The 21229-nt window shown below is 35.4% G+C and overlaps 4 protein-coding genes across 5 annotated transcripts; all 4 read left to right on the plus strand.

Annotated features, from left to right (window-relative positions):
- The first annotated feature begins 786 nt into the window (after positions 1-786).
- On the plus strand, positions 787-3377 carry LOC7477868 (eukaryotic translation initiation factor 4B3). The gene is made up of 2 exons (XM_002305454.4): positions 787-1980; positions 3023-3377. Exons 1-2 carry the CDS (start codon positions 893-895, stop codon positions 3096-3098), a joined length of 1164 nt encoding a protein of 387 aa, XP_002305490.3. The 5' UTR covers positions 787-892; the 3' UTR covers positions 3099-3377.
- Positions 3378-5202: 1825 nt separating this feature from the next.
- Positions 5203-6874, plus strand: LOC7477869 (uncharacterized). Its single transcript, XM_002305455.4, has 4 exons — positions 5203-5292; positions 5389-5671; positions 5765-6218; positions 6343-6874. The coding sequence occupies exons 1-4, from the start codon at positions 5218-5220 to the stop codon at positions 6692-6694; spliced, it is 1164 nt and encodes a 387-aa protein (XP_002305491.3). The 5' UTR covers positions 5203-5217; the 3' UTR covers positions 6695-6874.
- Positions 6875-7730: 856 nt separating this feature from the next.
- LOC7477870 (probable amidase At4g34880) lies at positions 7731-10848 on the plus strand. Of its 2 annotated transcripts, none has more exons than XM_006384496.3 (5): positions 7731-8360; positions 8829-9043; positions 9416-9646; positions 9750-9948; positions 10339-10848. In XM_006384496.3, exons 1-5 carry the CDS (start codon positions 7812-7814, stop codon positions 10696-10698), a joined length of 1554 nt encoding a protein of 517 aa, XP_006384558.3. In that variant the 5' UTR covers positions 7731-7811; the 3' UTR covers positions 10699-10848. The 2 variants fall into 2 exon arrangements, with proteins under 2 accessions (XP_006384558.3, XP_002305492.3); XM_002305456.4 differs by having other exon boundaries at positions 7733-8360; positions 9404-9646.
- A 4936-nt stretch (positions 10849-15784) lies between these two features.
- On the plus strand, positions 15785-18281 carry LOC7477871 (probable amidase At4g34880). Its single transcript, XM_024599325.2, has 5 exons — positions 15785-16639; positions 16781-16995; positions 17184-17420; positions 17532-17730; positions 17834-18281. Exons 1-5 carry the CDS (start codon positions 15986-15988, stop codon positions 18206-18208), a joined length of 1680 nt encoding a protein of 559 aa, XP_024455093.1. The 5' UTR covers positions 15785-15985; the 3' UTR covers positions 18209-18281.
- Positions 18282-21229: the final 2948 nt, after the last annotated feature.

The raw sequence follows: 21229 nt of genomic DNA on the forward strand, positions 1-21229 counted from the left end.
AAAAAAACATGATTTTTTTCAAGGGAACATAGAGTATATATACTAATGGGTTCAAATCCCACATTGAAAAAACATAATTTTTTTCATGGAAATATAGAGTATATATATGAAAAGGCTTTAAATCTACATTGAAAAGATACTATGTTATCTTTTTAAGTTGAAATATTTAAACCAAAAGGTTTTTTATCCCACATTAAAAAAACATGATTGTTTTTCTTGGAAACATAGAGTATATATACTAAAGAGCTTCAAATCCCACATTGAAAAGATACTATGTTATCATTTTAAGTTGAAATATTTAAACAAAAAAGTTTTTTATCCCACATTGAAAAAACATGACTTTTTTCTTGGGAACATAGAGTATATATAGTTATATACTAATGAGTTTCAAATCCTACATTTGAGAAAAAAAAACCGGGTCTCGTCTGGGTTCGCCCGGGTCATGGGTCGACCCGCCAGGTCGCCCGGGTTTGACCGGGCTGTTGCCCCAGCCGGTCTTTTAATAAACCCAGACCGGTCCAGCCACCGGGTCGATCGGGTCCCGGGTCGGGTTTAATAACACTGCCATGCACAAATTTAAATAAATGAAATTATAAAAAATAAATATCTTTAAAAAATATAAAAATTAATGTACTTATAAAAAAACAACTATTTTTAAAAGTTTAGATTTTATTGAAAAATACACGTAATATTTCTAAAACTATGAACTAATCCCCACCATCAAATCCAAAGAGTCTCGAACACCCATTCTCCACTGTCCGATCAAATCCACCCCCTTCATCCCATTATATTCCCCTCTCCGCTGCCAACGCACGCAATCTTAAATCCTCAAAACCAAAACCTCTTCAGAGAGACCACAAGTATCTGAGCGAAAAACAGCAGCAACACCATCATGGCGGAAAAAGCTTCTTCTCCTTGGGGCAAACCCGGCGCGTGGGCCTTAGACGCCGAAGAACACGAAGCTGAACTCCAACAAGAACAACAGAATTCCCAACGAGCACCCACTGAACCACTCGGTGGCACAGCTGAATTCCCTTCTTTAGCCGCCGCCACTAAACAACCCAAAAAGAAAAAAAACAAAACCCTCACTTTAGCTGAACTTTCTAATTATCCATCGGCTAAGCAAAGTCATGAGCCTGATCTCCTCAATCTCCCAACTAGACCCCGCGAACGCTCCGCTGAAGAGCTCGACCGGGCCCGCATCGGCGGCGGGTTTAAATCGTATGGTTTAAATTATCGTAACGGAGGGGAAGAGTCTAATTCGAGGTGGGGTGGTGGTGGTAATGGGAATTCTAGGGTTTCTAATAGGGAGTCGAGCAGGGAATTTGCTCCGTCGCGAGCAGATGAGATTGATGATTGGTCGAAAACGAAGAAATCCCCGGTGGGGAGTGGGTATGAGAGGAGGGATAGGGAGAGGGAGAGGGGATCTTCTTTTTTCGATTCTCAGTCTAAGGCTGATGAATCAGAGAACTGGGTTTCTAATAAGACAGCGAATGATGGGCCAAGGAGATTTGGTGGAGTGAATAATGGTGGATTTGAGAGGAGAGGGAGTTTTGATTCTTTATCGAGAGAAAGACATGGGTTTAGTGGTGGTATTGGTGCTGCTGCCGATTCGGATAATTGGGGGAGGAAGAAAGATGAGAGTCTTAACAATGGTAGTGGTGGTGAGAGGCCGAAACTGAATTTGCAGCCAAAAACTTTTCCACTGAGTAATGGGAATGAGGTGGCGGGGAAACCTAAAGGGCCAAGTCCGTTTGGAGATGCCAGGCCAAGAGAGGAGGTGTTGAAGGAGAAAGGGATGGATTATAAGGAGATTGATGAGAAGTTGGAGGCTGTGAAAATTAGCAGTGAGAGAAATAAGGATGTGGAGAGAGGGGATTCCTTTGGAAGAAAGGGATTTGGGATTATTGGTGGAGGTTCCGGTAACGAGAGAAGTTGGAGGAAGCCTGATGTTACCGATTCTGGTTCGCGTCCACAGAGGTTTGTTTTACAAGCTCTTTGATTGATTTGTTGGCTGATTAGTGATTTGTATTCAGATCTCTTTTGCTTAGGAGATGTCAGTCTAGTTTAGATGGTATATTTGATTTTCTTTCGTGCGCGGTGTATTATTTGTCTACTGGGGTAGAATTGGAGTTGATCATCTTAATTGTGAGGGATTATCTTGATTACGAGGGAGGTAATTGTATCTCTTGAATTGTGCGTTCTTAGGGAATACTGCCTGAGGATTATTTACTAACTCTGTCGGTAGTTATCTTAACCTGATAAGATAGCTCGTTCTTGTTCTATTGTCGTATTGGTTTTCGAGAGCTGTTGTGCTCTTCCAATATTTTAATACGTTATGTGAATCTGATTAGATAATGCCTCGTGCTGCTCTCCTGTCCTGCCTTGCTAAGTTGGAACAAAGCTACTGAACTTTATGTGATTGCTTTTATCTTAAAACTGATTCTCTTTGTAACTTGAGAGAAGTCATTGAGATTGTTGTGAGAATTACAATTCTTGTTTTCTGATATGGGAAATCATGTATAAATCAAGGGAATCTTTTATTCCTAAGAACTTGGATTACGCATGCATCTGAATTGGCCTTAGCTTTGTGGATTGGGATTAATTGCCAGGCCTGTACAAACTCATGTAATTTGAAGTTACAAAGGCTCATTACTTTTGATTTCGTGATAACGTGGTTGATATATATGCTTTATCACGACTCACTCAGGATATTCTAGTCATGCCAGGTATGTTGGATGGATTTCTTGCTTCCTAAAATTGTTTCTACGTATTAACTGGTGTTAGCATATCAGACAACAAAATCTACTGGAAAAGTACTTCGCCTATTATATGGTTTCTGTTTCCAGTGTTTGTTTGATCATAGCTGTTGTCTGACACAAATTGTATTGAATGAGAGCTATTTCAAATCAAATGTGAAAGTTTAGAGCTTTAGGTATTTTCTTATCATGTCATTGATTATGTAGGAATTGCCCTGTAATGAACTGCTTAATTTTGTGAAATTAATGTTTGTTTGATGCAGTTCTGGGACAACTGAGAATGGAAGCATTGCTGAGGATGGGCCTGCCATTGAAGATGCAGCTGCTGAAGGAAATTGAAGATACTTTTTGCAAATTAAAAAGCTGAGGATTGAGAAAAAGAAAAGAGTAGGAACATTTTATTTATTGGTAGTCCAAGGTCTTCTGTTTTGTCCAATTGTATCCGTGCGAGTTATGCCGTGGCTCATATTACTGTTGAACACAATGTTGAGACAATTTTGGTAGGCATACAAGTAATTGACTCTGGTTTGCCTCTTTAGCTTGTTTTATAGCTGGGATTGAACTTCAGGATTATGTGTTATTACATTACTACTTATTCGTTCTTTTTTTTCCCCTTTCTATTCATTCTTAGTGCTGATTTTGATTACCGGAAATCTGTCTGCGGGTGCAATGGCACTGATGATTTTTCTCATCTTCTGTATTTCTAGTACCTTAAATGAACAAGGCATTCATTTTTCACTAGTCCCATGTAAGACCGATGATATTATAACGCATTTTTTCTAGATAGATCTGTCTTGATTATACTATGACAGAACTGCAGCTGTGAATTCTGTTATTAGAGGTTTTAGGGCTTCTTAACTGGTTAAAAGCGAGATGCACGAATGGCTTTGACATGCCGAAAATAAGCTCAAGTTTGATTGTTCTTTTGCCTCTGGTAGAGGTACGTCTAAGAGACCTTGGATTCTCCAGCTTCTCCAGCTAAAACTGGACGTGTATAGTATTTGGACGAGTTCAACTACAGAGCGTGGGCACGCAGAAAAGGAGTGCTGGCGTCCATATCAGCTAGGACACTTCTTGATCATATGTCAAACACACATTGGAGCTTGTTCTAGACAGAAAACGGGTCATTTAGAATCATATGATCTTATCTCTAAATTAGCAAGTGCAGAGAGATCCAACAAAGACTAAAGATGAAAATTCCAAGTTGTGGGGTGTTTAGAATTGTTGAACCCACCCACCACTGCCAATTTTATTCCTCAAAGAAAGGCCGCATATGAGACTGTCGATGCTTGCTTCTGAGGTTTCTCCACCTTGCGGTCAAAATAGATCGCGTGGGACGTCCACAGCTCCATAAAATAATGAATCGTATTCCATGTTTGTGGAGACAGGGACACGGGATTGTATGCGGGCAGGGCCTTTACAATAAAGGGCAAAGCTAGTTTGCAAGATGAAAGTTGGCACGCACGAGTCCTCTCAGGCACATATGACAAAGGTAAAGGCCTGTTGAACAAGATAGAAAATTTCGGCATCAATACGGCGGCATCCAATGCAATGTAACTGCGTTGTAGTTGAAAAGAAAAGGGGAAATGGCTTTCCTCTACATTGGCACGAGGGTATAATGCACAACTCAATCAATGCTTCTGTCTGCTTTAACGGCTAGCTAACATCTTCCTCCACCGCCAAGAGTTTCAGAAGATAACGTCCGTGTAGCTTACCACGTGTCAAGTGTCTACAATGTAAGTAATTCTGCCATGAATGAGTTAGGTAAGGACGGCTATAATGCCACTCAGTTAGAGGAGGATATTGAATGCATTTAAGTACAGAACTCTTTCTTCTCATCCCTGCTAAATTTACCACTGCTGGTTTTAGCATGGTGGTAGTTTTTGTTTTTCAGATAATTTTTTGAATTGTCTTATTTTTAAAGAATCAAATTAATGTTTTTGAGCTCGGGATAATAAATGCTTTTTAAAATGTGTTTTTGTTTAGAAATATATTAAAATAATTTTTTTTAATTCATTTATAATATTAACATATTAAAATGACATAAAAATATATATATAAAAAATAATCATGTAGTATCTTGTTGAATTCAAACCCCAGATGATAAAGAGGACGCAAACTCACTTCCTAACAAACCAACTCCTCAAAGTTGAGTCCAATACTATGTAACACCATACACACACACACACACGACACAACATAGTTCTATGTCATGATGATGATAGGAGCGGTGGAGCTAGTATAGTAGAGCCTGGACTCCTGGGAGATCCTCCCCTGAATATGGGTTCTAGGCATCATATTTGCTGGACTTCTAAGAGAACTTAATTGAGCTGGTTTCATTCTATATGATCCAACCAGAGCCTCAACAACATTAATCTTTCGAGTACCAGGATTAAACTCTCAACCGATCAAGTAGTTTCTCGCTTGATACTGTAAATTTGGACAACGAAGGTTCCAAATGGGAACTCCCAGAACATCAGAATCTGCGTGTAGCAATAAATCAGGGGACCCGCCCCCATGCCATATGACAAAGGTATCCTTTATCATCGCTAGTCTTAAATAGGTTGTCCGTACTACCAACTGTTCTCTTCGTTTAAATTGTTTTTTTTTCAACATCTTATAAATACAGGCAGTTGGGGAGTTAATGACATCTCTACTCATTTACTTCGTTTTCTTGACAATTGCTGCGGTGTTCATAACATCAAGCCTTTATATTCTTCTCCTTAAATCTTGGTTGTGTTTCCTGTATCTATCAAGGAACATGGATTGGTCACACAAACTTCTTTTCTGTGTTTTTCTTATTTTTGCTGCAGCCATTGGTGGAACTCAAGCTGATGCCACAGTCACCGGCACTGTCTTTTGTGACCAATGCAAGGATGGCCAAGTATCCCTTTTTGACTATCCCATTTATGGTGAGATGAAGATCCACTGCGGTCATCAGCTAAATTTCTTCTATCCACTTCCTTGTGTTTCCTAGTAATCATTTGACAATGTTGTTTCTGCAGGAATCAAAGTTACAATGACCTGTGCTGATGCTAGTGGTCAAATCACAATGTCAAGGGAAGAGACCACAAATTGGTTTGGAAACTATGTAATGACGTTTGATGGCAGCCCAGATTTGAGCAATTGTTATGCTCAGGTTTCAAGCAGTGGTCAGGGTTCAAATGCCTGTGGTGCAGCAGCTGGTCCTGCCCAAAAGCTTAGACTAACGTTCAGGATGTTTGATATGGAGTTTTACGCGGTGGATTCTTTGCTAACTGAGCCTTCAGCCTCCATGTCTTTTTGTCCAAGGTCTGTGAACCCAGTGCCTGCACCTGTAACACCTGTAACACCTGTAAGGCCTCCAGTAACTCCTACAACACCTCCCCCTGCTTTCAGGCTTCCTCGAATGCCTCCACTGCCTCCACTGCCTCCTATGTCACCAGTTCCCATCCTAGAAGCATCAGCATGTCCACACCAGTAAGTTCATTATCAAGGACTCATTGTTTTGGTTATTTGAAATTCATACCATTCCAATGGGACTTCAAATAGGGTAGACTTGTATGATCTATGTTTCCACTAACAAGAGCAAGTAATTCTTCAGGAGCTGGACTATGCCAGAGTACAAATGCTACTGGAGGGCAGTGAGCCCTGACATGAAGGTAGCTGTTGTCTTCGGGTTGCTCGCGGCTAGAAGATACGGAACAGATATGACATTATGGCAAGGCTTGCAAGGGAGAGGTGACCCGTACAGGACTCTCCTGAGGGAAGGAACAGCTGCTCTCCTCAATTCCTATAACAGCATTGAGTTCCCTTACAATGCAATCAGTGTGGTCACACGCATGAACTGGGCCTTGATGGGTTCCCAAAGGAGTGTCCTCCTGACAGCTTTGAGATTCATGAGGGCAAATTCTGGTTATGGCAGAGTCACCTGCAAATTCAACACTTGCAAATGATGTATATTATTCATTGGCTTTTGTTTGTCCATTGGATATATTCTATTCCTTCTATAATTATGCACTATATTCCCATTCCTGTCTTGTTCTTCATGCTTGTTTAGTACAAGCACTGAGATTTGTATCGATTTATCAACTATTGATATTATCATATATATGATTATAATTCAGTTTTGAGAATGTTTCATTTTTAGATTATATGCTTCCAAAAAAAAGGAAAAAAAAGCCAATAATTACAAGTGATATTCCTTAAATTTGATACATCATAGATCATAGCTTTTGTGAGGGATTGATTCTTAATTTGGGCATGTTTGGGTTTTAATGTAGTTAGTTTCCTATTAGTTAATGCTTTTAATCTTGATTCTTGAATTTAAATTCTTGTATTTATTAAATTTTAGTTGAACAATGATTTGAAGCTTGACTAAGATTGTTTTTATTTTTTATTTATTTTGACATGACTAAATCTGAGTAATTATATGAGTTGACACATAATTTAATTGTCCAGACCAAACACTACTAGATTTAACCTAATAAATTAAAAAAATCAAAAAATATTATTTTAAATAAAAATAATAATAAACTTAAGTTTGCATAGTTACGTACAGACAATAATAAGATCCTTCTTTAAATTATATATCAATAAACTTAAGGCTTGATGCTAAAAATGTTCACGGTCCCTATACTTCTTACAATTAGTAAAACCAAACCTATACTTTAAATTAACTTAAACCAACCCCTCCGTTCCAATTAAATGCAATTTAAGATCCTTCTTTGAATTATAATTATGAAGCAGCATTCATATAGACATTGATTAAGAGGCTGAAATCAACTCTGATTTGAAGTGAAGGGATTGATTTGATCCGATTCAAAGTAAATGTCTTGATTAAAAAAATACAATAAGTAGAAGGACTACATTTGAATCTTAGCCCCAAAAAATACGCTAATCTAACGGCTCAAAACTATTTCCTTATGAAATCAACGACTATTCCTTTCCCAATACTCACAAGCCCCAACAGTCAACACCAAGCTGCTCCTTAAATTTAACCAGATAAAGCACTCCATTCGATGCTCTATCCCTCCAATAGTTTGACTTTTGACCTTCAACTCTTGAACCAAAATGAAGATCCTCAAAAACCCAGCAAGGAGTCTCCCCTCTCTATGTCCATTAACGATTTTTCTACTTCTCCTTTTTGTCAACACAATAAAGGGTTCACCATTTTCAATCCAAGAAGCCACAATCCAAGAAATCCAACAAGCATTTGCTCAAAACAAACTAACTTCAAAACAGCTAGTCAACTTCTACTTAGATAGAATCCAAGAACTGAACCCTTTACTTCACAGTGTACTAGAAGTCAATCCAGACGCATTAGAACAAGCTGGAAAGGCTGATGAAGATAGGGAAAGAAACAAGGGCAAGCGGTTCTTAGGGGACTTGCATGGGATTCCAGTGTTGTTGAAGGACAGTATAGGGACTAAAGATAAGCTGAACACAACTTGTGGGTCATATGCTTTGGTGGGATCAGAGGTTGCTCGTGATGCCCACGTGGTGGAGAAGTTGAGGAATGCTGGTGCTGTGATTCTAGGGAAGGCCAGTCTTAGTGAGTGGTATAATTGTAGGTCTTTTGACATTCCTGATGGTTGGTGTGCTAGAGGTGGCCTAGCTAAGGTTAGTTTCTTTCTTTCTTTATTAATTTTGAGAAACATTAATGGCTGTGCAATTTGAGATTTTCCCTCTTAGAATTTTTAGATGCTTATAATTGATAGTGGGAAAAAGGTTCAATATTGAGTAGCATTTGTTGATATTTTATGGCTTATAATTTATAACTCTTGCATTGGATTCCAGGTTTGGTGAAACATAAGGTACCAGTAGAGATTTTATTAAGTTCTTTCCAACCTGGCTCTGTTTGGTTATGAGTTATGACTTGTGTACTGTTAAAAAATAATGATATGAATACAATGTTATATTGTTATTAATTTGCATAATAATGGAATCATCAGCCTTTTGATTCATGTACTGATTTTGTTGTTTTGGATAAATGTGTTTCTTGTATTAATTCAATCAATTGGTGAATCAAACATTGCCATGTGTGATGATAAACATTAGACAAAACCAACACTTTGTGGAAATGTGCAGAATCCTTATGTCGAATCGGCAGATCCATGTGGTTCAAGCAGTGGATCAGCAATATCAGTGGCTGCAAATATGGTGGCAGTATCACTAGGGACCGAAACTGATGGTTCTATCATCTGCCCTGCTGATCACAACTCAGTTGTTGGGCTCAAGCCAACAGTTGGCCTCACTAGTCGGGCTGGTGTCATCCCAATTTCGCCTCGCCAGGACACCATTGGGTAAGCCAGCCAATTGTCACATTTCTTTTAATCTTGAAAAATTGTAATGATGAAGTCACAAGACAGTCATTTTGGTTCTGTTGGCTAAACGCTGTAGGTATTAAGAATTTATGAACCATCTTCCCTGTAGTTTCTTGTAATGGTACAATTGCAAGATGCAAGAATGCAGTGCTGGTCAAATAACATGCATATTTTGGATGCTGACATGCACACTTTACCTTTTCTTTCTGCAATCCTCTTTTGAAGAGAGAAACTCAGAAAGAGATAGTGAGATCAACAGGTTGACTGTTAATGTAACTTTTCATTTACTTATTGAGTAGGTATTAACTGAAGAATTTTTATACCAACAAAAAAATGAAGGCCTATATGCAGGACAGTGTCAGATGCAGTGTATGTGCTTGATGCAATTGTTGGTTTTGATCCAAGAGACTCTCAAGCAACAACCAAAGCTGCTGAGTTTATACCTGCTGGTGGTTACAAACAGTTTCTGAAGAAGGATGGGCTCAAAGGGAAGAGAGTGGGCATAGTGAGAAATCCATTTTTGGACTCCTTCAACGATTCAACTGTTATCTCAACATTCAACCACCATCTGGAAGTGTTAAGGTTAGTGTCAAGCAACAATGATGACAAGTACTACCAACATGGACAAATCACACACATCAATCTGACACTGCACTTATGCTTAAATTTGACTTGGATATTATAGGCAAGGTGGTGCAAATATAGTGGATAATCTTCAAATAGACAATATTGATGTCATTTTGGATCCATATCGAAGCGGCGAAGTAATTGTAATGCTAGCTGAGTTCAAGCTCACAATCAAACAGTACCTTGAAGAACTAATAAAATCTCCTGTGAGGTCATTGGCAGACATCATCGCTTTCAACAACAATAATCCTGATCTGGTAAGTAGTTTCTATGATCATGCTTTACCAAAAAAATCAAATAGTCAGAAGAACTTAGCTCACTGTAGAACGTGGTTAAACCAATTTACAACATCCTTTGGCCCTTGATTTATGCTCTCCTATCAGCAAGGAGATCTCTCCATGCTTCACACCGAAAATGATGCATTGGAAATTCATCTGTCCAATTGCAAATTTATCATGCTGGGAGTTTTAGTTGAAACCATTAGGCGTTCAAGTGAACAATCCTATAAAAGATTTTTCGGTGATATAACCACATTTTATAAGTTGGGTCTTTGATTTTATAGCTGATTCCAATCAGTTTGGGATTGAGGCTTTGCTGTTGTTGTTGGTCTTTGATTTTAAGACATGGCATGCCATTGAGCACTGCAGGAAAGCATGAGCAAGTATGGTCAGGAACTACTCCTTGCTGCGGAGATGACAAATGGGCTTGGAGAGGAAGAGATGAAGTTAGTGAAGTTAATGGAACAACTATCAGAAGAAGGATTTGAAAAGATGATGAAAGAGAATGACTTGGATGCCATGCTGACACTTGGTGTGGATGTTTCTACAGTGCTAGCTATTGGAGGGTACCCTGCACTTACAGTCCCAGCTGGGTATGACAGCAAGGGAAAGCCATTTGGGATCTGTTTTGGAGGATTAAAGGGAATGGAACCAAAGCTGATTGAGGTTGCTTATGCTTTTGAGCAGGCTACCCTGTCTCGCAAGGCGGCTCCTTCTCTTTGGACTTGAAACAAAAACCCTGTCTCTCTAAATTATGATTTTCTTTTGCTGTATGAATGTACCAAAAATATGCCGCTGCCTGTAGCATTGCATACATCAACTATCTCTCCCTTCCCCTTGTCTCTCGACTAGAATGAAAAGTCTCAACTTTTGAACTTCTTTCCACCTCTGACGCTGACTCTGAGTATGCTATTGATTAGTTTCTTTAACTAATGAAGTAACTGACTGCTCCTTCCCAAGCAACTTGATAGTCTTGGAGTCAGGAGTGCTCCTTATCATAGTTATGACATGGCCTGGGGTTTGACCTGTCCAAGGCTTTGGTTACGGGTTAGCTGGGTTAACTTACACGCTGGGTTAACTTACACGAGGACAGATTAACTCAATTTTTTAACCAAAACGGCCCCAACTAGGCACTGGATTGATAGCTATTTAAGAAAACATGACTCGGTTCCGAGGCCCGTGTATCAGCAAGTTTGGTTATTATTATTATTATTATTATTATTTGTATTAACAATAACATCATCAGCAGGGAATATTGCTGGGCATGACCATTATGACAAGACATGTAAAATGACAAAAAATTCCATAGTTGCTCAAGGAAAAAATAATAATGGTGACTTTCATATATTGGTTAAGCCCATAGCAATTTCTTCTCATAACACAGTATGTATTATTAAGAAATACTTTAAAAGTAGTGGGAAAATACAGTTCTTTTCGCTGCTATTCATCAAAAAATAAATTATTATGAATTGTCATTGTGATTTATTTTTTTAGTCTATTTTTTTATTACATCTTTGTAGGCCTAAATTAATGGTCAATTAAATCATATATTATTAAGAAATGGTAAGATTCAAAGATAAAGGACTAAGATGAAAAAAACAGCTAAGAGAGATGATTTTTCTAAACTTTAGGCTAAACATATACTTTGGTCCTCTAAGCTTTCAAATTATAAACTTTTAGTCCTTAACAATTTATGAAATTAAATTTTGATTCTAAACTTTATTTTCCTTATTTTGGTCCCTAGTTGTGAAATGAGAGAGAAAGTGATTGAATTATGGTGGTAGAGAGAGAAAGTCTCGTCTGAGACCAATTCCGGCCATGAAAACAGGTAGTTTTTGTGTCAATAGGTTGCTTTTAATGAAGAAAGTTTATACAATGTGTTTTTTCTCCTTTAAACTTGCCTAGAATGGTATATCTGAATCCAAAAAAAATTATTTTGGGTTGATTGTGGATTTTGGAGCTAATTTCTGGGTTGTTAGAGGCTTTGAATATGTTTTACAAGGTGTTTGGGTGTTTTATTGGTTTTTTTGGGTCGAAATATGATTGAAAATGAGCTTCTCTTGGTTTGAAACAGATTAACCTGATTTTCTAGTGACTGGAGGCTACTGAAATCTGGGTACTGCATGCGTTTTTTTAATTCAAGGATGGACGACCTATTATCTTCCCTTTAATAAAATGCAAAAAAATAAGGCCTAGGCTCATGGGTTGCTCTAGGCCCACGCACCTGGGCTTTTTTTTATGGAGACCCGAGAACTCTGGGCTTTCCTAACTTGAGAGACTGGGCTTTTTTTTTTTACTTGTTTCTTTTTCATTTTTATTCATTACAATTGCATTTTTTGTTATTTTTTTCTTTGAATTTCATCGTTAATATTTGATTGATTATTAATCGAGCAATGTAATTTATTTCAGTTTGATTTTTTTTCAATCACTTTGATATTTTATTGGTTCTTAATTTTATAGGTGTTTATTTTATAAAAAAAAATTGTCGAACTGTCCATGACACGGGTCATAGGTTTAACTAATTAACTTTGGCTAGGTAGGAATTGAGCTTGATAAAAAAAAATTGCTACATAAATAGTTCTTGATTTATTTAACTAGATGTATGTATGAACTTTTTGAATTCCACTTAGGATTTTTTTTATATATAGAAAAACATCGTAAAATTCTACATATACACTTTTTTTAAGAAGAAAGAAAAAATATCCGACCTACCATGAAGCGCAAGTCAAATAACTAGTTAACATAAACTAAAACATGTGGGAAAAAAGATTATAACTTTCCTCATAAAACACTACAATGCCTCCTCACATTTAGTTTTGACAATTAACGTTAACAAAAAGCTAAAACACGACCTTTTCTTTTCTTTTCTATGTTGCTTGAACACATGGTTTTTTTTTAGTTATGAGCTTTTTCAAAAAAAATCTTTTGTCGATTTTATTTTTTTAATATTGTGATGATTGTGAATTTATCTTTGTAATTTGTTCTTTTTATTTTGTCTTTCTCTGAGATCAGCGTTGTTTGCGAGGTTGTCAAGGTAAACCAGACTTTTGTAGGGTATATTTTTTTTTTTTAATTGAACTTGACTTTTTTATAGTATATTTTTTTTCTCATATAGTTAAAAAAATAGTTTTAGAGAAAAATCATGTTATTAAACTTTATACAGTAATAAAAATTAAAGGGTGTATGAAAACCATTGTTCACCCATATCCATTGCACTGTGGATTACAATAATAATCCATAGTGTTTTGTTTTCTTTTTTTTCTTTCTTATTATGATTTTTTTTTAAATTGTTTTTGTCCATTTCATCTTTTTAAAATTGAGATGGTTAAGAATTTGACTTCATAATTAGTTTCTTTTTATTTTTTATTTATATAAGGTTAATGTGATTTGTAGATTTGTCAGGGTAACTTAGATTGTCCTGGTTTACGGATTTGGTGCGGTGTTTTTTTTAATTGAACTTAATTTTTTTTCTCGTTTTTTTTTTCATATAGTTAAAAAAAAATTAGTTTAAGAGAAAATTCATGTTTTTAAACTTTTTAAAGTCCATTAACCTGTTCACAAGTTTGATTGGTTGACCTAGTTTGCGGGTTTAGCAAGTTTAACTTTTTTGTTATTAGTTTTTTTTTATATTTCATCCTTAGATATTGAGTTAATTGAGAATCTAGTCTCATAATCGGTTTTGTTTTACCTTTTATGAGGTTATCGAGGTTTCAAAAAAACATCTCGGTATTGAGTTGATGTTTGAGTTCACAATGGTCTATTTTTATTATCATATAATTATATAAAAAATAGTTTTTTTAAAAAACAAATTATAATTCCAGTGGAGTCCATAACCCGATTCATAGGTTTGGTGTGCTAGCCCGGGTTACTTGATTCATAGGTTTGGAGAGTTTACCTACCAACCAAATATGCTTTTTTGTGTGTTTTAATTGTTTTTAATTTTTTTTTTCAATTTGGTCCTTCAATATTAGATTGGTGGGGAAATAGACTGCATGGATAATTTTTGTTTGCTTTCTATATGTATAATTGTTTCAAATAAATGTTTATTTTTAGATTAGTGATCAATTTTGTGAACATCTATTTTTATCATATAATTAAATAAAAATATTTTATAAAAATAAAAGTTATAAACCTAATAGAGTCCATGATCCGAGTCACGGGGGGATCAAGATCAATCCAATTTGTCATTGTCTCAATATGTTTTTTAGAAGTTGTCATTTTGAAGTTTTTTTAAAAGGTAAATCATGTTTTTACCAATAATTAATGTTGCAATTGGACCCATCAAATCTATTAATTTAATTTGAGTTAACTCCAACACAATTTAATCGGAAACTCGAGTTAGGGAAAAAGTTGTGTTGAGAGGTTTTAAAATTGACCCACTTGGTCAGGTTTAATAACATCGTCAAAAAACTCATAGCGCTCTTAATATTTTTCACATTTTGAAAAAATTGGTTCACCCCGCGGCGGAGCGCGGGCCAATAGACTAGTAGTTTAAACTAAAAGAGGTGGTGTTTTTATTGTGTACCCCTATACGTAACACTATTTATTTCAATAATGTTTTTTTCCTCTAAATCTATATTTTTTTTCTAATTTTATACTTTAATATTTAGTTTATTGAAAATTAAGCTTCATAATTTATTGTGTTTTGCTTTATATGTCGTTGGCTTAGTCTCATAATCCGTTTGGCGAGTTGACTCTAGTTTTTTTTTAATTGATAATTTTTTTTTTTAATTTCATCCTTCAACATTGAGTTGATTGGAAATTAAGCTTCATAATTTATTTTAGTTTACTTTATATAAGGTTATCTCAGTCTCATGACCTGAGTCGCGGGTTTGATGGGTTAACCCAATTGACTAGAGTTTATTTTGTCTTTTCTTAATTAACATTTTTTTTCTATTTCTTCCTTTAACATTAAATTTATTATGAATTAGGCTTTGTGATTTATTTTGTTTTGCTTTCTATGAGGTTATTCTAATCTTATGACTCGGGTCACGTGTTTTGTAGGTTAACATGGGTAGACTCAAATTGTTTTATTATGTCCTGTTTTTAGATTGATTTTTTTTTCATTTTCAACATTTAACAATGAGTTTATTGAAAATTGAGCTTCATAAATTTTTTTTATGGGGTTATCATAGTCTAATAACCTTGGTTGCGAGTTTGACAGATTAATCCGGGTTGACTCAGGTTTTTTTTTTGTTCACTTTCTATGAGATTATCCCGATCTCATAATCTGAATCACGAGTTTGAAAGGTTAACTCAAGTATTTTTTTTTAATTGCATTCTTCAACATTGAGTTGATTGAGAATTGAGCTTTCATAATTTGTTTGATTTACTTTATATGGTGTTATCATGGTCTTATGATTCAGGTCGTGAATTTGATAGGTTAACCCAAGTTGACTTGGATCGATCCAATATATTACCGTGTCAATATTATTTTTTAAAAAAGATGTTTTGAATTTTTGTTAATCAAACGACGTTTTTGTTAATCAAACCGTCTTTAGATCTATCAAGTCAATTAAGTAACATCAAGTCAACCTCTACGTTGTTTTAAAAAAATATTTACCAGAAAAATGTTAATAATGCCTGGATGTTTTAAAAAAATTTGATTCGATCCGCGGTATAGTGCCGGGGAACAATCTAGTCTACATCTATAATAATTTATAGAAATTTGCATATAAAAAAATGAAAAAAATCAGAGTAACTTGATCATTGTGAATAACTTTATATTAAAATATTTTATTTATTTATCTTTTATATATATATATATATATATATTTTTTTTTTTTTTTAAAAAAAAAAAAACAGTTCCCCTGGTGCAAAACGACCAACCATACACGGCAACCATTGTCGACTTCTAAGCGTTGTACTCATGATCACTACAACATAGTCGCCTTTACTCATGATACTACGGCTAGTCGGATTTTGCAATCAATGGCCACTACACTCCGACGCAAGCTGATTCGTGAGGGTTTTTAGATAAGCACGATAATTTTCACCAATTTTTTCTTTGCCTAGGATGTTTCATGGTCAAGAAATGATAACAGCTCGCAGGTTCATTCCATTCAGGTTCACTGTACATAGTCCTTGTTCATATCAAGAACCAAAAGGAATGTATAAATTGCGTCTGTCAGTTGCGATTTTCCATCACTACTTAGATATGGCTGCCTTTACACCTCTGAAGTTTTCACTACTTTTTGTTCTTTTAGTCATAGCAAGCAACGCATTCTCAATAAAAGAAGCAAGCATAGATGATCTCCAGCTTGCTTTTAAGCAGAACAAACTTACCTCAAGGAAACTTGTTAAGTTTTATATTAAAGAAGTTGACAGACTCAATCCAGTCCTTAAAGGGGTTCTAGAATTAAATCCTGATGCACTCTTACAAGCTAATCAGGCTGACTACGAGCGCAGGATTAAGGCACCAGGTTCATCAGTTGGTTTGCATGGCATTCCTATTCTTCTCAAAGATCTAATTGCGACCAAGGATAAGATGAACAACACGGCAGGAACTTTTGCACTTCTCGGATCAGTTGTGCCTCGCGATGCAGGTGTTGTCATGAAGTTAAGGAAAGCAGGAGCTATTATATTTGGAAAAGCTAGCATGACTGAGTGGGCTGCTTTTAGGTCTCTTACACTTCCTAATGGCTTTAGTCCTAGAGGTGGCCAGGGAAAGGCAAGATCCTTGTGAAAGTAGCTTTCTCAAAAATTTCTTCATGTTTTATTGATTTGTTATTCCCATTGCTATATAACGAGTGTGACATTACACTAGATTGCAAGCCATGGTAACATTCTGGTGTTCTGAAACTTTTTGCAGAATCCTTATAATCTATCAGCAGATCCTTGTGGATCAAGCAGTGGGTCAGCAATATCAGTAGCGGCAAATATGGTAGCAGTTTCACTAGGTACCGAGACTGATGGCTCCATCTTATGTCCGTCCAATGCAAACTCAGTGGTGGGTATAAAACCAACAGTAGGTCTCACCAGCCGTGCTGGAGTTATCACAATTTCTCCTAGACAGGACACCATTGGGTAGGTGATTGTATTATATTATTCGAATCATACTATTAAGTTTTCAGGGCTGAAAAAGCCGATCCTTTGCCCAATATTTAGTCCAAAATGGCTACTGTTCTAAATCTATGAAACCTGCTATTACCTTAACTCTCTGCAATTAGTCTTTCTATCAACATATTGTCATTCCTCGGCTCTGGATGGGACAGGCCTCTCTGCAGGACAGTATCGGATGCTGTTCATGTTCTCGATGCCATTGTAGGTGTTGATTCCAACGATAATGAAACCAAAGCAGCATCAAAGTATATTCCGCGTGGTGGGTACAAACAATATCTCAAGCCTAAAGGGGTCAAAGGGAAGAGACTTGGAATAGTAAGGAATCCGTTCTTGAGTTTTGTCAGTGAACCTGAGAGTCAAGCTTTTGAGAACCATCTCCAGACACTAAGGTAACCAAATAAACTTCAAGAACTAATGTAATAATATGCTATCCAGCACAATTTTGATGTGTAGTACAAGAATATTTGATAAGATGATGCAAAATTTATCCGCAAATGAAGACAAGAAGGTGCAGTTTTACTAGACAACTTGGAAATAGCCAACATCAGTACTATCTTAAATTTTGCCGCGAGTGGTGAAGCAACAGCATTGCTTGCTGAGTTTAAAATATCTCTAAATGCATACCTGAAAGAGCTGGTGTCTTCCCAAGTGCGAACCTTAGCCGATATTATAGCATTCAACCAGCAATTTGCAGATCTGGTGAGTGTCCAAAATGAAAACAGGTTCCTTTCATACGTGCAAGTTGCAATGATCTACGTTCAATAAACTTAATATGCTAATACATTCTCGAATCTTTACGCAGGAATATCTCAGCGAATATGGACAAGGCATCTTTCTAGGAGCTCAGGCGACAGATGGAATCGGCAACGCAGAGAATGCTGCACTGTCAAATTTAGCAGAACTTACAAGAAATGGATTTCAGAAGTTGATGAAAGATAATAAGCTGGATGCCTTGGTGACACCTGGTTCATCTGTTTCTCCTGTCCTAGCAATTGGAGGATTCCCAGGAATCAATGTCCCTTCAGGTTATGATAATATGGGGGTGCCTTTCGGCATTAACTTTGGAGGATTGAAGGGTACAGAACCAAAGCTGATTCATATTGCATTTGGCTTCGAGCAGGCTACTAAGATCCGGAAGCCTCCTACATTCAAATCAAAAGAAATAAATAATATCTAGGAAACCAATAAGCTGTGGCTCAATCGCTACTTCCCTTTTCAACAAGACCTGGGTTAGAATTTTCTTGTAAAAATGACAGAAAAAAATAAATGAGAAATCCTGAGGTGTTGGTTAAGTGATATATAATTTTGTCAAACAAATACAAGATTGAGTAAAACAGCTTCCTCCCTGCTAAGCCCTTCTATATATAGTTTGACAGAACCGAAAAAGTTTTTGCAATGGAGACAAAAGGTCCATTCTCCTCATTGATATTGCGTTGAGCACAAGCAGTTGGGATCATTATCAGGAACCCATTATTTTAGCATCATCTTAAAAATTAAGTTATTGATCATAGCGCTAGACAAAGCTAGCAATTCTTAGTAATATTTGTCGCTAGACAGAACAGTATACACAAAGGATAGTCGTCTAAGCTCTGATTTTATTACTTGCCGTTGACATGCACCATGATCAGCCAATTTGTGCTTTGTTCTTGGTGTTTGGTTAATTGTACGCTAGATATGTTCCCTGCGCTCTGGCGTGGGCAAAACAATTTTTTATTTTTTATGTAAAATATTGCTAGACTAAAAAAATTCACCTCTTGAGTTACTAGTTCAAGTAGTAATTTAAATAATATAAAAAAATAATAATAATAAACAAATTGAAAAAAAAAAAAAACCATAACCGAATCTATCTGGATTATCATACAATCCAATGGTAACTTAATAGAAAGAAAATCATAAAAAAAATATAACTTCAAGAAGAAGAAGAAGAAGAAGAAGAAAACATCAGCTTAAGAAAAGGAAAAAAAACTAAGAAAACCCAGAAAAACCTCATACACCTGATTTAATCTTAAAAACTCGTAACTCGTTAAATTCTGGATCCGAGTTCAATCAAGAAGCTTAACTGTCAACCAATTTAATTTTGAAGGATGAAATAGTTGAAAAAATATTAATAAAAAAACTTGCAAAAGCAAAAAAACAAATCAACAAAAAGAATGACGATAAAATTTGAGAGAAAAACACCCGAGGATGAAATCCGAAAAAAAATTAAAATAATCCCAAAAAGATAAATAAAAATTAAAAGAATAAGTATCAAATTTGAAAGATTAAAAAAATCATAGGGAATGAAATTAAAAAATATTTGTAATTTGATAGATTGTTTATAGGTTAAAAATGTCAGGGAGTGAAATAAAAAGAAATTATCGAGGGCTAACCTAATAAAATCAAACCACAAAAAAAGGGGATAAAAATAAAAAAATATCAGTTTAGAAAAAGGGAGAAAACAAAGAAAAGCCAGCTAACCTTTTAAATCTGGTCTAATCTTTAAAATTCATAACCCGTGAAATTTTTTACCCAGATTCAATAAAGAAGTCTAATTCTTAATCAATTTAATTTTGAAGGATGAGATTGGTAAAAAACAATATTTAAAAAAAAAACTACAAAAATCAACAAAACTAATTAAGAAAAAAATTGATAGAAAATAACCGAGGATGCCATTTAAAAAATAATAAAAATGATGCAAAATAAAATAAATAACAATTAAAAGAATGAAGAATAAATTTTAAAGATTAAAAAAATCAAAGAAAGTGAAATTGAAAAAACCAAGCAAACTCAAGCAAATGTTCTAAACCTAGTCAAATTTTAAAAACATGTAACCCATGAAACCCTAAATCTGATTCCAATCAAGAAGTTTATTATGAGCTAATTTAAAAATATCAATTTTAAAAACTCATCAAAGCAAAAAAAATGGCAAACAAAAGAATAAGAATTAAATTTGATAGGAAAAAAAAAACAAACGAGAGTGAAATTATAGAATAAAATCATATATGATTTAAAATAAAAACTTGTCAAGTCTAAAAAAATAGCAATCAAAAGGACAATGATTAAATTTGATAGGAAAAAAGCAGAGGAGGGTGAAATCATAAAAAAAAATCAATTTAAAAAATGATTCCAAACAAAAAAAATAGTAATTAAAAGATCGGGGACTAAATTCTATAAATTATTCAAGATAAAAAAATCATACTAAAAAGAAAAGGAACCAAATCTGAAGAACCAACATATTAAAGGGTTGTTCTTGATTTTTTAAGGGGTTGGCATGAAAATCTAGGTCGGGGGAGAGAGAAAAAGGGGAAAAAATTATCGTCAACACCAAACCTCCATGAATCTTGGAACACGCGTTGCCTCATCTAGTCAAAGGCGCTGAGACCTTTCAAATGTTGCCCTAGAAGGTGGTGTTTGATGGTTAGACAACCCTCATGCCCCACTTGAATGATGTGGGGGTCGTTCACAAACTAGTGAGTGCCCCGCACGCACTAATAATTTTTTTAATTATATTTAATAAATATAATTAACAAAAATGCCCCTGAGTACCATTGAAAATTACAATAAAAATAATGTAAAATGAAAAAAGAAGCCCTTAGATGAGAGTTCAATTGGTTTTGTCTTTAAGAACATCAAAATAATTATACTATTCTAAAAATTGAAAATACAAAAATGTTCTTCAGCAGCAAACATTAAATTATTTTATTCTAGGGTGAAATGAATAGGTTTACTGTACATTAAAAAATAAAATTACCAAACTAACCCTATGTTATTCACAAAAGACAATTGTGTCATGGTGAAAAGACTACCTTACCAGTAATGCCTAGATTAAAGTTTTAATGGGCAAGGGGCATTATAATAATTACATTATTACAATGAATAATATTATGTGTTTTGGGGCACAATAATTTTCCTTCTAGCTTTTTTTTTAATGTATAATATTTATCAATTAATATGTATTTAGCCACATTAACTGCATTGTTCTTGCTTGATGATGTTCCAAAACATCCAAGTACATAAGGAATAAGGCTTATATGTTGGATAATAGGTTAATCTTTTAGTTCTAACAATCCGATCATTTCTTCGTAGTTAAGGTAGTTGATAGTTGGTACCTGGTAAACTAAAGTGACTGGTTCCTAGTAATCCAAAGTGGCTGATACCAAATAGTTGGTGCTTGGTAAGCTGAGGTGGTTAGAAGCTGATACCTGCAAAAGGTTCTATT

The sequence above is a fragment of the Populus trichocarpa genome, chromosome 4 (genome assembly GCF_000002775.5).
Source record: "Populus trichocarpa isolate Nisqually-1 chromosome 4, P.trichocarpa_v4.1, whole genome shotgun sequence".
Taxonomy (NCBI): Eukaryota; Viridiplantae; Streptophyta; class Magnoliopsida; order Malpighiales; family Salicaceae; genus Populus; species Populus trichocarpa.

Coding starts and splice junctions, on each gene's coding strand:
- LOC7477868 (XM_002305454.4), top strand. CDS start 893: ATGGCGGAAAAAGCTTCTTCTCCTTGGGGCAAACCCGGCGCGTGGGCC. Junction 1,981..3,022: donor TCTGGTTCGCGTCCACAGAG/GTTTGTTTTACA, acceptor TGTTTGATGCAG/TTCTGGGACAACTGAGAATG.
- LOC7477869 (XM_002305455.4), top strand. CDS start 5,218: ATGGGAACTCCCAGAACATCAGAATCTGCGTGTAGCAATAAATCAGGG. Junction 5,293..5,388: donor CCCCATGCCATATGACAAAG/GTATCCTTTATC, acceptor TTATAAATACAG/GCAGTTGGGGAGTTAATGAC. Junction 5,672..5,764: donor TTTTGACTATCCCATTTATG/GTGAGATGAAGA, acceptor TTGTTTCTGCAG/GAATCAAAGTTACAATGACC.
- LOC7477870 (XM_002305456.4), top strand. CDS start 7,812: ATGAAGATCCTCAAAAACCCAGCAAGGAGTCTCCCCTCTCTATGTCCA. Junction 9,044..9,403: donor CCTCGCCAGGACACCATTGG/GTAAGCCAGCCA, acceptor AAAAAAATGAAG/GCCTATATGCAGGACAGTGT. Junction 9,949..10,338: donor ACAACAATAATCCTGATCTG/GTAAGTAGTTTC, acceptor TGAGCACTGCAG/GAAAGCATGAGCAAGTATGG.
- LOC7477871 (XM_024599325.2), top strand. CDS start 15,986: ATGTTTCATGGTCAAGAAATGATAACAGCTCGCAGGTTCATTCCATTC. Junction 16,640..16,780: donor CTAGAGGTGGCCAGGGAAAG/GCAAGATCCTTG, acceptor AACTTTTTGCAG/AATCCTTATAATCTATCAGC. Junction 17,421..17,531: donor AACCATCTCCAGACACTAAG/GTAACCAAATAA, acceptor CCGCAAATGAAG/ACAAGAAGGTGCAGTTTTAC.